The sequence below is a fragment of the Scyliorhinus torazame genome, chromosome 1 (assembly GCF_047496885.1).
Source record: "Scyliorhinus torazame isolate Kashiwa2021f chromosome 1, sScyTor2.1, whole genome shotgun sequence".
Lineage (NCBI taxonomy): Eukaryota > Metazoa > Chordata > Chondrichthyes > Carcharhiniformes > Scyliorhinidae > Scyliorhinus > Scyliorhinus torazame.
In genome coordinates this window covers 128,108,317-128,120,538 of record NC_092707.1, presented here as the reverse complement: position 1 = coordinate 128,120,538, position 12,222 = coordinate 128,108,317, and the positions used below count along the sequence as shown (strand labels likewise).

Below are 12,222 nucleotides of genomic sequence, written 5' to 3'. Positions count from 1 at the left end.
GGTGGAACAGGATCTGGGGTAGTGAACTGGATTGGTGATCTTCGCTTGCAGAGGGTGTGCTAAAGAGTTACCGATGCAGATTTCTCCTCGGTGTCTGCTACCGACGGAACGCTTGATTCCTCTGGTTCCATCTTGGAACCTGAGTCCTTGTCATCAGGGGAGACTGACACATGGTTTTCTATAGACTAGCCCAGCTCTGGTGGAAGCCACCTCTCTGGTCGGTAATGAGGCTTTTATGGGGATGGACGTCTAAGGCGGTCCAGGTGTTTCCTCAAGATCTTATCCTGGACATTCAGTTTGTAGGATACAGGCCCCGTTTTCTTCAATATGACTCCAGGGACCCAAATGGAGCCATCTCCGAAATTCCTCACATAGACTAGGTTGTCTGTTTTGACTATTCTTTCAGATTTCACAGCATCATAATTTATTTTCTGATTCTCTTGTTTGGACTCCACCCTCCCTGTCAGATTTGAGAATAGTCGGCTTAATCTTATACAAAGCCGCCCTTCCATTAACAGTTCTGCCAAGGCGATTCCTATCATAGTATGAGGAGTGGTTCTATAATCAAATAAAAACCCTGCCAGTTTGGTCTCGATGGATGCTGCTGGTTGCTTTTTCATGCCCTCTTGGAAGACTTCAGGGTGTTTGTTAATAACTTTGTACAGTACACCAACGCCCAGTCTGAAAATCTCTCACCATTTCAGCCTGATCTGCTGGAGCCAATCTATCCCCATAAGACTTGGTCCTTGTCCTCGCACAATGATAAGTGGAAGCTGCCACCGGGGTCATTGTAGTACTCTTAATCCATAAAGGTTCCCCTGTGCAGGTAGCTAATTTGGTTCTAGTATCTTCATACTTAAAGATTGGATTCCAGTTTGGAAGTGATCAAATGTTCTGTTCCCCAATGGCAGAGACAGTAGCCCCCATGTCTACCTACATCTCCAATGGGTGAGCATTTAAGAGTAGCATTATCATTATTGGGGTGATCTTGGTTGTGATGATACAGTTTAATGGCATTTTCTCTTTACTTGGGAGTGGGCATTCCTGCATGGTATGAGCCTATGCTGGTCTTCGCTTCTTCCCTGAGAAGCACGTGTATTGCCAATTCTGATAGCCTTGCCTTGGTTGTGCCCTTTTACAGCGCTTACAGTAGTCCATCGTCTGGCATCTGCATTTTTCTACAGTGAGTTTCAGTGACGGTATTTCTGGAGAATTATAAAGGGCTTCGGGTCATAGTGATATTGTACTAGGTCTACAAGCTTGTCAAAAGTTTTTGAGTCAGGGGTTTTTGGAAAGGTCAGGCTTTTTATTTCGCTGAATATTGGGGCCCCGCATGCTGTCAGCATAATCACTTTTGACTTCTCATCTCCCACAATGTTATTAGTCCTGAAGAAGTAATGCATGCACTCTGCATATTGGGCCCAATCTTCTCTGTTAACATCAATAAGGTTCAAGTTTACCGAAGAGCGGCATTTTGACTCATACTGGAGAAGCTGCTCGTATTCAACTCTGAAAGTTCCTTGGAAAAACTTGTTTTTACTCCTCCTCGCCAATGTAGGAACTTCATCAGGTAGGTCTTCTAACAATAACTCCCTTTATTAAAGTAACAGAAAGGGCTGTAACTGTGCCATACAACACTTGCAACCCAGCCCAGGGACCTGCAGAGATGCCAATCTGGGTCGGAACTGCGGGTTTTAAACTCCTGCTTGCATCTCCTCCACTCGCCCAATAGAGGAATTTGTATTCCATGACGATCCCCCGTGTCCTTCATGGTCACCATAACACAACCATTAAGTGAAGTTAATAGTCAAAGTCAAACTTCAGATATGACACGGTAAGAGATGTTGAGAGATCAGAGTCAAGCTAATGGAAATGGTTTGAGATGCCCAGACAGAACGAGAAAGAAACCAAATAGTTAATTGAAAGTAAATAGGAAAGAGGAAGAGATAAGTTGCTCTTTTCATTATTTCTTGTCAAATTATGATACATTTGTTAAACTCACACTGGTGCGAAGGAAAACTTTTTTTAACATATAAATCACTCTGTTTTGGATGTGATTCCAGTATTATCCCTTGAACTTGAAGTATTGTTGATGCTGGTTTGACATGTACCATTTAAAATGGTTTAATAATGCCTTGTTTTTTTTAAAATGTAGAGGAAGTTAGAAGAAAAGGCTGAGAGGAGATGTGTTAGAGGTATTTAAAATGATGAGGTACTTGGAAACTGTTCCTACTTGTGAAAGGATCGCGAATGAGACGGCACAGATGAAGAATTGGCAAAAGAAGCAAAAGTGATATGAGGAAAAACCTTTTCACACAGCGAGTGGTTGGGGTCTCAACTCCTTCCCTGAGAGTGAGGTGAAGGAAGGTTCAATAGAGGCATTCAAAAGCTAATTAAACTGTTATCTGAAAAGAAAGAATGTGCAAAGTTGTGGGGAGAAGTTGGGGATTGGCACTAAGTGAGCTGCTCATTTGGAGAGCAGGTATAGACTGGATTAGCTGAATGACCTCCTACTGTACTGAAACAATGCTTTGATTCTGGGATATTGTAATAGCCGAGCATTTTGTTATATTGCCCTAACAAATGCCCTCTCTGTTGGGGAGGTGTAAAGTAAATTGGTTCAATAACGGCTGCCTACAGTTAAGCATGCTTTAGCCATAACACAACTACTGTCTATGGGCGCGATTCAGTGGAAATAAATCTGAGTCCGTTTCGGGCGTCTTGGGCGTTTCTCGTCAGCAGCAGCACCGAGATTCACCCCGCTATTCACCGTCACGTAGCCATTTTTTGGACCTTAGGGAGTTTCTCCCCGTCAAGGCCACATTTAGGCGCTTTTCCTGCACTGGGCTGCTGAGCTTGCCAGCAGGCCCAGTTCCTCGCAGATCGGGGCTCCATTTTGACTGCCTGCCCCGGTCTCTACACCCTCCCCCTTTCAGGGTGCCCCCCTTTTCAGGACCCCCCCCCCCCCACCCCCCACTTACCCCCACCCCCAAACTTTTTCTTGGCCCCTTGAAACCCCACCCCTCTCTCATTAGAAAGCCCCAGGCTCCGATCCCTGGCCGTGCCAACCTGGCACCCAGGCATCTTGGCACTGCCAGTCCTGAACCCTGGCAATGCACATGGGAACCTGGCAGTGCAACCCTGGAACACTAGCAGTGTCAAGGTGACACTACTGGGGTGCCATGTTGTCACTGCCAGGGTGCCAGACTGGCAGTGCCAAGATGTCCAGGTGCCAGGGGCAGTACCCAATCTTCTCCCCAACCACTAGCTGGTCTCTAGTGGCCAGTGAGGTCCTTCGATATGCCATGACACCTGGTCCACGTTTGTGGAAACCAGTGCTAAATGGAGCTCTGGTGAGGTCTCACAGGTTTGGCCATTTGCTCCCGGGTGCCGGATGAAAAGCGGCGTCTGGGTGTGATCCAGATCGTGCCGGGTGGAGGGAGCCAGGTGGCTTGCGGTTAACCGGCCACCCGGCATGGAGCCCGATTAGGAGCTCTCACGGGATTCACCTGACTCCGCGCCGGGCGCATCACAGTGGCTGAATTATGCCCTATATTTCTATATTTCTTCCCGTGGAAACATTTCAGTTGACATAATTGGAGTCATTGCATAAAACACTCGGTTGACAGGCTCTGGAAGCCTCTTCCTGATAACAACAACCATCTGCATTTAAAAAAAGAAACATATTGTCCAAATGGTGAGAGATTGCAGAACTCTGAGGTGCGGAAGAACCTGGGTGTCCGAGTGCATGAATTGCAAAAGGTTAGTATGCAGATATAGCAAGTATTTAGGAAGGCTAATGGAATGCTATCACTTATTGCAAAGGGAATTGGTTACAAAAGTAGGGAGACTTTTGCTTCACTTACACAGGGCATTGGTGAGACCGCATCTGGATTACTGTGTACAGTATTTTTTTTAAATAGATTGAGAGTACCCAATTATTTTTTCTCAAATTAAGGGGTAATTTAGCGTGGCCAATCCACCTAACCTGCACATCTTTAGTTGCGGGGGTGAAAACCATGCAGACATGGGGAGAAGTGCAAACTCCACGTGGACAGTGACCCAGTGCCGTTATTTGAAACCCGGGTCCTCAGCGCCGCAGTCCCAGTGCTAACCACTGTGCCACATGCCGCCCTACTGTGTACAGTATTGATCTCCTTATTTAAGGGAAGATGTAAATGTGTTGGAAGCAGTTCAGGGAAGATTTACTGTAGACAGGGTTGTCACGTGGATGATCGGATGACGGTGGCCCAGAGCGGGGGATATCCCACCTGGGCACGGGGAGCCACATAGCATGTAAGAGCCGCTCAATATTAATAATAAACCTTGATTGTTGTAGTTCCTGGTCACCAGTTATTGCAAGTCAATGCTTCTACATTTACAGACTCATATCTGGAATGGCTGAGGTGTCTTGTGAGGAAATGTTGGACAGGTCAGGCTTTGAAAAGAATAAGAAGTGACTTCATTGAAGCATATAGGATCCTGAGGGGTATTGACAGGGTGGATGCAAAGAGGATGTTTCCACTGGTGGGAGATTCGAGAACTAGGACTCACTGTTTAAAAATAAGAAGTTGCCTACATAAGACAGAGATGAGGAGAAATTCTTTCTCTCATTGGGTCGTGAGTCTTTGGAAATCTCTTCCTCAAAAGGCAATGGAAGCAGAGTCTGTAAGGCAGAGCTAGATAGATTATTGATCAACAAGGGGGTGAAAAGCTTCTGGGGATAGGCAAGAATGGTGGGGATGAGGTTACAACCAGATCATCCATGATCTTATTGAATGGCGGAGCAGGCTGGACGGGCCAAGTGGCCTACTCTTGATCCTAATTCACATGTTTGTATGTTGTATAGCAACTTTAATAGTTTATACTTTATATGACTCCTTTATCTGATTGCTTTTGAGAGAATTGTTGTTTTAAAGTGTTGCCTGTGTATTAGAAATGGGGGAGGAGTTTTAACCTAACTCATGCATTGAGAAACTGACAGGATTTTGAACAAGATTGGTTTGACCCTGCCTGAGAATACTCTCCACTGAAGTCTTTGGCGAGCATTATACGTTGGAGGGCAGGGGTTGGTTTAACTGGTGTTCAACCTGATCCAATAGGATTCCTGACCAGGCAGTTAGTTCAGAATTGTCCCCATGGTGTTCCCCCAGTGTTACTAAAGATTAAGGTTCATCCCGAGCGAATAATATTTCAGACACTTACAGCTGTCTTCTTCTTCCATAAAGACTTTGCTGACGTAACACGCGTAGACAAACCCACAGAGCTGCAAAAGAATAAAAAGAGCAGAGTTCACTATTCACAATTTCAATTTCTTCCCTCTCCATAAAGGTACCAACACAAGCCGGGCTACAAGTCCCAGTTTCCCCCCAGTCCATTACCTCAGTGGCCATTCTTCACGAGCAAGTCCATGCTGAGAGTTTTGGCATGCTATTTTATCACATGGTGCCTCGCAGTTAAGCTTCACCTGGTCTCACCTGATGGAAGTGAATTTCCCAATGGTTGGTGCTGGGGATTGGGGTTGTGGGGTTGGGATTTGGGATGGGGCAGAGGTGGAGGGTGAACAGTGGCGATGGTCTCAATGGATTTTGATGAAGATTCTAGCTGATTTTGGCCCTTTTCAATTAGCAGATTGACTCTGCTGCTAAATGTAATGACCCCTAACTATTGCCAAGACCAGCAATTAAACCTTGCCATCCTAGGGGGGAAATTTCAACTATGATTCGATCCGAAGTAATGTGTTTACATTTGCACGACAAGTAAGAAACTGAATCCAAATCAGCTGAGTACTGAATCCTGAACCCTGATTTATGCTACAAAAGTCGTACCTAAAGACCAGCAGCACATCACAAAGACTTATTGTGAGAGAAAAATGTAATTAACCATCACAAATAGAATGGGATGCTCCTTGAGGTTTGCCTCTGGCATGTGTAATAAACCAAAAGACATGAAGCCGAATATGCTGAATATTAACGAATACCCTTTTCTTTGTTTTATTCATCTCTTTCCATGCACTAGAAAATACTGTTTTATTCTTTTATTTATTTACATTTTTAACAGATTAGGAGTCAATGTATCCATTGTTTAATACTTGCAGACATATGCATTGGGTGAAATTAAGACAGCCCATTGACAGTTATATTGTGCTGAATTCACATTGACGGTATTGGTAATGCTTTGGACTGACAGGGTAATAACAGCAGAGAGTTCTGCAATTCAGTTATACTTCCATCAACTGAGCAAATACCTCATCTGCGTAGGTGACTTGGCTGAGTTTGTAGCACACTTGTCAATGAGACATGCAAGTTATTTGTCAAGTCGCACTTTACAACTCGAGCTCAAAATGCAAACTGAAAGGACAGCTGCTTATCGAGGATTCCCTGCATTGTCAGGGACACAGCTTGTCATGAGAGGGCCCTGGTTTTGCCTGATCAGACGGATAATATAGAGGGGTGTAATTGTATCATATTTGCACCAAGTCCTGGCTCAGGTGAGAAAACCGGCGTACAGCTCACCCGCTGCACAGCCAACATTTCTCACTAGATAATCCAGCACTCGATGCAAAGGAAAATGGAAGCTTGGCCCGATGGGGCGGGGCCAGAAAAAGCCAGCCATGCCAGGAATCCTGCGATCTGGGTGTCCTTTGATCTCCGATAACACAAAAAAAAAAGACAAAGGCTCATCCCCTCCCACACACACACAGAACCCCGTGCATGCACGCGGGCAGCCCTGTATTTGTTTGCTGCTGCCTCGTTTGCTTCCCTAGTCTGGAGTAAGTAAAGTGAGGCTGTAAGATGACCTGCTGCTCGGGTTGGAGAGGGGAAGTGCTCTTTCTTTTTTCTGGCCTGCTCTGTGTTGGTGTGACTTTCCGGTGGAAATCTCCACTGTTGAGAGTTTACTGCTGGGAGCTGCTGGAGGGGTAGAGAGAGGCAGATTGATCTGAATCAGCTGCAGCTGCCTGGAGGTTATGCGTTTGTTTGGCTGCCGCCCCTTTGCTTTTGCGGCGTGGAGTAAAGAAGGGAGGATGTAAGATGATCTGCTGCCAGTGCTGGAGAAGGGTAAGAGGAACTCTTTCTCCCTTCTGGTGTGTTCTGCGTCGGTGTGACTTTTTTCCTTGTTGTGGAGTCTACTGCTGGAAGCTGCAGGAGGGAGAGAGGGAGGGGGATTGATTGGAATGAACAACTTGATGGATGCACCGAAGAAATGCTTTTTCAGGTTGCTGGTGACTTTATTGTACTGTTGAATGTTTAATGCCTGGAGGCCGTGTGTTTATTTTACTGCCGTCTCTTTGGTTTCAGTAGTCTGAAGTAAGGAAAGTGAAGATGTCAGTTGACCTGCTGCCAGTGCTGGAGAAAGGGAGCTCTTTCTCTCTTCTGGCATGCTGTGCATCGGTGTGACTTTCCAGTGTGACTTTCCACTGTTGAGAGTCTACTGCTGGGACCTGCCGAAGTGGGAGAGAGAGGCAGACCTCTTCTCTAATAATAATCGTCTGCATTAGTGTCACAACTAGGCTTACATTAACACTGCAATTAAGTTATTGTGAAAATCCCTTAGTCACCAAATTCCAGCGCCTGTTCGGGTACACAGAGGGAGAATTCAGAGTGTCCAATTCATCTAACAAGCAGGTCTTCGACTGAGCAACTGGATGAATGTGTTGAAGAAATGCTTTTGCAGATTGCTGCTGACTTTATTGTACAGTTGACTGTTTAGTGTTTAATGCCTGGAGTTTGTGTGTTTGTTTACTGTTGCCCCTTTGCTTTTGTGGCCTAGAGTAAGGAAAAGGAGGGTGTAAGAAGAACCTGCATTCTCAGAGGCTCCACTGATAAGAAAACTGCCTGGTATATGACAGATTGGCCACAAGAATCACAAGGTTCTTGGTCAGTGTTAACTGTCTCATCAGGGTTATAGTTGGCTCCGTGCTCCTGGATTAGTGAGAAACCATGGTCAAGGTAGTCAGACACGCAGAGACACCAGGTGTGATCAAGCTGTCTTCACTAATTGAGTGGCCTAACAGCATTCACCACATGAATGCCTATTTGGAATGGGATGGTGGGGGCTACCAGACAGCTATCAGTACCCAAGGAACCACAGCCCACTGTTCAACCAAGAAAGGAAAAAAATTGGATATGGTTAAGGGGGGGGGGGGGGGGGCGGGAGATGGAGTTTTTGAGGCAATTTTATTGAGACAGCACAAGTAACATTCGCGCCACGCAAGTGTCAGGCAATGACCATCTCCAATAAGAGAGAATCAAACCATCATCGCTTGGCATTCAATAGCATTACCATCACTGAATCCCGCACTAACAACATTCTGAGGATTACCATTGACCAGAAACTGAACTGGACTAGCCACATAAATACTGTGGATACAAGTGTTGTTCAGAGGCTCGTAACTGTGGTGATACACCACTGTACTTCCCTAGCATTGTACATAGTTATATAATAGTTGTGTGTAACGTGGCCCTGTAATCTTGTGTATTGTACTGTGTATTGTACTGTAGCTCTGTAGATGTTCAGTCACCTGTATGTAACCTGACCTGGCCACGGAAAGCTCCGCCTTGGCCACTCCTCCGGGAGTTAGGTATAAGACCCAGCTTCTGAGACCTGACCCATTTTGTCTGGGGTCGCCTGTGTCGGGTAAGCTTCCTATGTAGTGTTTTAAAGCCTTGGTTAAAGTCTCACATGTCTTTGTGGTTCTTGACGCTTAGAGCATCAGTAACTCCCCTCCTGACTCCCCAAAGTCTGTCCACCACATATAAGGCACAAGTCAGGATGCGATGGAATACTCTCCACTTGCCTGGATGAGTGCAGCTCCAACTACATTCAAGAACAGTACGAAGTCTTACAACACCAGGTTAAAGTCCAACAGGTTTGTTTCGATGTCACTAGCTTTCGGAGCGCTGCTCCTTCCTCAGGTGAATCTCAGGTGAAGGAGCAGCGCTCCGAAAGCTAGTGACATCGAAACAAACCTGTTGGACTTTAACCTGGTGTTGTAAGACTTCGTACTGTGCTCACCCCAGTCCAACGCCGGCATCTCCACATCATGGCTACATTCAAGAAGCTCAACACCATCCAGGACAAAGCGTCCGGCTTGATTGATTGGCACCCCTTCCACAAACATTCACTCCCTCCCAACGCACAGTAGCAGCAGTGTGCACCACCTACAAAATGCACCGCAGGAACTCACCAAGGCTCCTTAGGCAGCAACTTTCAAACCCATGACCACTACCAAACAGAGCAGTGTTTTTCAAACATTTTTGACTGGGACCCATTTTTACCAACCAGCCAGCTTTCGCGACCCATGCTGGCCGACCTTCGTGACCCACAGCAGCGGAGTTTCGTGACCCACGCCCGCCAAGCTTCGTGACCATAGCTGACCGGCCTTTGCGAGCCACACTGGCTGAGCTTCTCAACGCACGCCGGCCGACCTTCTCACCCCACCATTCTCACTTACCTTTAATGTGCCACGTGAGCCTGCTTGGTCCTCACGATCTCACTCGCTTTGGTATTCAATGGTACATTTCTGATAAAGACTTAGAGTCATAGATGTTTACAGCATGGAAACAGGCCCTTCGGCCCAGTTTCTATCACTAAGCTAGTCCCACTTGCCCGCATTTGGCCGATATCCCTCTATACCCACCCTGCCCATGTAACTGTCTACGACTTCAGCTGATGATTTAAGATCTCCCTGCATCGGTTGAAAAAAATAGTGGTTTGTCCTTGAACTCACCATGTTTAGTGTCCAAATTGTTTTGAAGTTTTGAGGGTTTTAAGCTTTCATTTGCTAGTGCTTCATTGCATATCACACACATGGACTTTGAATCCTGATTTGCAGTGGCACAATTCATAACCAACACCTCAAGTCTTCAACTTTATATGCTGCTTTGTTTCTGTTTTCAGCTTCTTCTTCATGGGTTGTTCATCAGAAGGCCCTGGAGTTCATACCAGCATTGCTGGCAGCTGCAAGATGGAAGAATCTCTCTTGCACACGAAACACGTGACGTCAGCGTACGCGCCCCGCGTGACCTAATCTCTGCTGTCACTTCAGGCAGGAAAACTGCATTGAATCAAAGAAAAACCTCTTCCTGGGTCTGCGGCTGACGTCAGGAGGAGGCGGTCTTTCTAGCTCGGCTCCGGGCAGCTGCGGCTGTTAGCCACTACCCGCGATCGGGAACACTGCGATGCATGGCCCTGTGACCCTCCGGACACGCGCCTGCGGCTCACCCATAGGTCGTGACCGTGACTTTGTAAATGACTGATCTAGAAGGACAAGGGAAGCAGATACCTGGTAACACCATGCACGTGGAAGTTGCCCTCCAAGTCACTCACCATCCTGACTTGGAACTATATTGACGTTCCTTCACTGTCACTGGGTCACAATCTTGGAACTCCTTCCCTAACAGCACTGTGGATGTACCTACCCCACATGGACTGCAGCTGTTCAAGAAGGCAGCTCAACACCACTTTCTGAAGAGCAATTAGGGATGGGCAACAAATGCTGGCCTAGCCCACATGACGTAAAAATGAATAAAAACAAAGATGCCGACTGTGGGCACTTCGAACATGATTTTGATATTCTGTACTCCGCTCACTTTTCTGAAAGTGTCTATTCATCCAGCACTTATGCATGTGGGGATGGCATTAATATTAAGTTAAATATGAAAGAGCTAAGAGATTGTCCAGTGCGGGTATGAATGATTAGAATCTTTCAACACTCGAATTTTATGGCTTTGCAAAATCTATTGAAATTATTAAAAATGTCAGATGGAAGCTACTGAATAAGGAGATCAGCCAGCCAATATTTATTGTGTTAATCTAAATGAGGAAATGGACTGGGCATGCTGCATCATAAAGACATGGTGAGGTGGATTGGTCACAGGAACTGTGTTTGGAAAGTAAATAGAGATACCTTGAGTCAGAGAGCTGGAGTGATAATTAATTCATTTGAGCTCTAACAGAATACATAAAAACATAAGAAAGAGGAACATGAGTATGCTATTGGGCCCATTGAACCTGGTCCATCATTAGATAATGTCTTGGCTGATCTGATTGTGACCAGAATTCCACTTTCCTACTTCCCCCCCTATAATTATCAACTCCATTGCTGATCTAACCCAGCCTTGGATATGTTCAGTGACCTAACTGTCACTGCTCCCTGTGGATGGGGATTCCAAAGACTAAGGGCCTCTGAGAGACGAAACTTCTCCTAATCTCCAACTTCAATGGGAGACCCCTTATTATGAAGCTGTGCCCGCTAGTTCTAGTGCGCATCCCGACCTGGAACTATATTACCATTTTTCCAGTTTCACTGGGTCACAATCACTCCCTAACAACACAGTGGGTCTACCTACAGCTCACTGTCACCTTCTCAAGGGCAATTAGGGATGGACAATAAATGCTGGCCTAGTCTGCAAAGCCCACATCCCTTCAATGAATAATACAAAAAGAGACTGCCATGAAAGGAAAAATCCTCTCAACAACCACACTGTCAAACCACGCTCAGAATCTTGGGCGCGATTGTCCGACCGCGGCGGGCCGGAGAATCGCCGCAACCGTGCCCCGACGCCGGCGCGCGATTCTCCGAGGTGCGGAGAATCAACGGCATTTGCGCCGGTGCGTTTGACGTGGAGCCGGCCGCGGGCCGCTGGAATCGGCGGGGCTGCCGATTCTCCGGCCCAGATGTGCCGAGCGGTCGTGCGGACACAGCAGTGTCCCGCCGGCGCCGTTCACCCCTGGTCACTGCTGGCGGGAACACTGCGCGAAGGGTCGGGGGGTGGCCTGTGGGGCGGGGAAACGCACTCCTTCACCGGGGGAGGCCTCCGATGGGGTCTGGCCCGCCAATCGGCTGGCCGGCCTCTCCCCCCCCAGGCCTACTTTGTTGCGCAGCCGGCCCCTGAACCCGACGCCATGTTGAGTCAGGGCCGGAGCGCTGAAGAAGTCCCGCGCGCGTGCGCAGATTGGCGCGGCCCAACTGCGCATGTACGGGTTGACGCGGCGTGGAGACTGGAGCGGCGTGAACCACTCCAGCGCTGTGCTGGCCCCCTGCGGGGGACAGTATCGGTCGTCCCCGTGCCCATTTCACGCCATCGTGAAACGCGACGGCGTTCACGACGGCGTGAACACTTGGTCTCCATTTTGGAGAATCGTCCCCGTTGTTTCAATAAAATCACCTCTCACTCTTTTAAGCTCCACTGTGTATCACACACACACGCACAGACACAT

General features: G+C 47.2%; 1 protein-coding gene across 1 annotated transcript in view; it reads right to left on the bottom strand.

Moving 5' to 3' along the window:
• Positions 1-12,222, bottom strand: part of LOC140412183 (sodium/potassium-transporting ATPase subunit beta-1-interacting protein 1-like) — a 1,037,825-nt gene that overhangs the window by 61,572 nt on the left and 964,031 nt on the right. Inside the window, exon 5 of the mRNA XM_072500802.1 lies at positions 5,206-5,266. Coding sequence (XP_072356903.1) covers positions 5,206-5,266 — 61 coding nt within the window. The remainder of the gene's footprint in view (positions 1-5,205; positions 5,267-12,222) is intronic.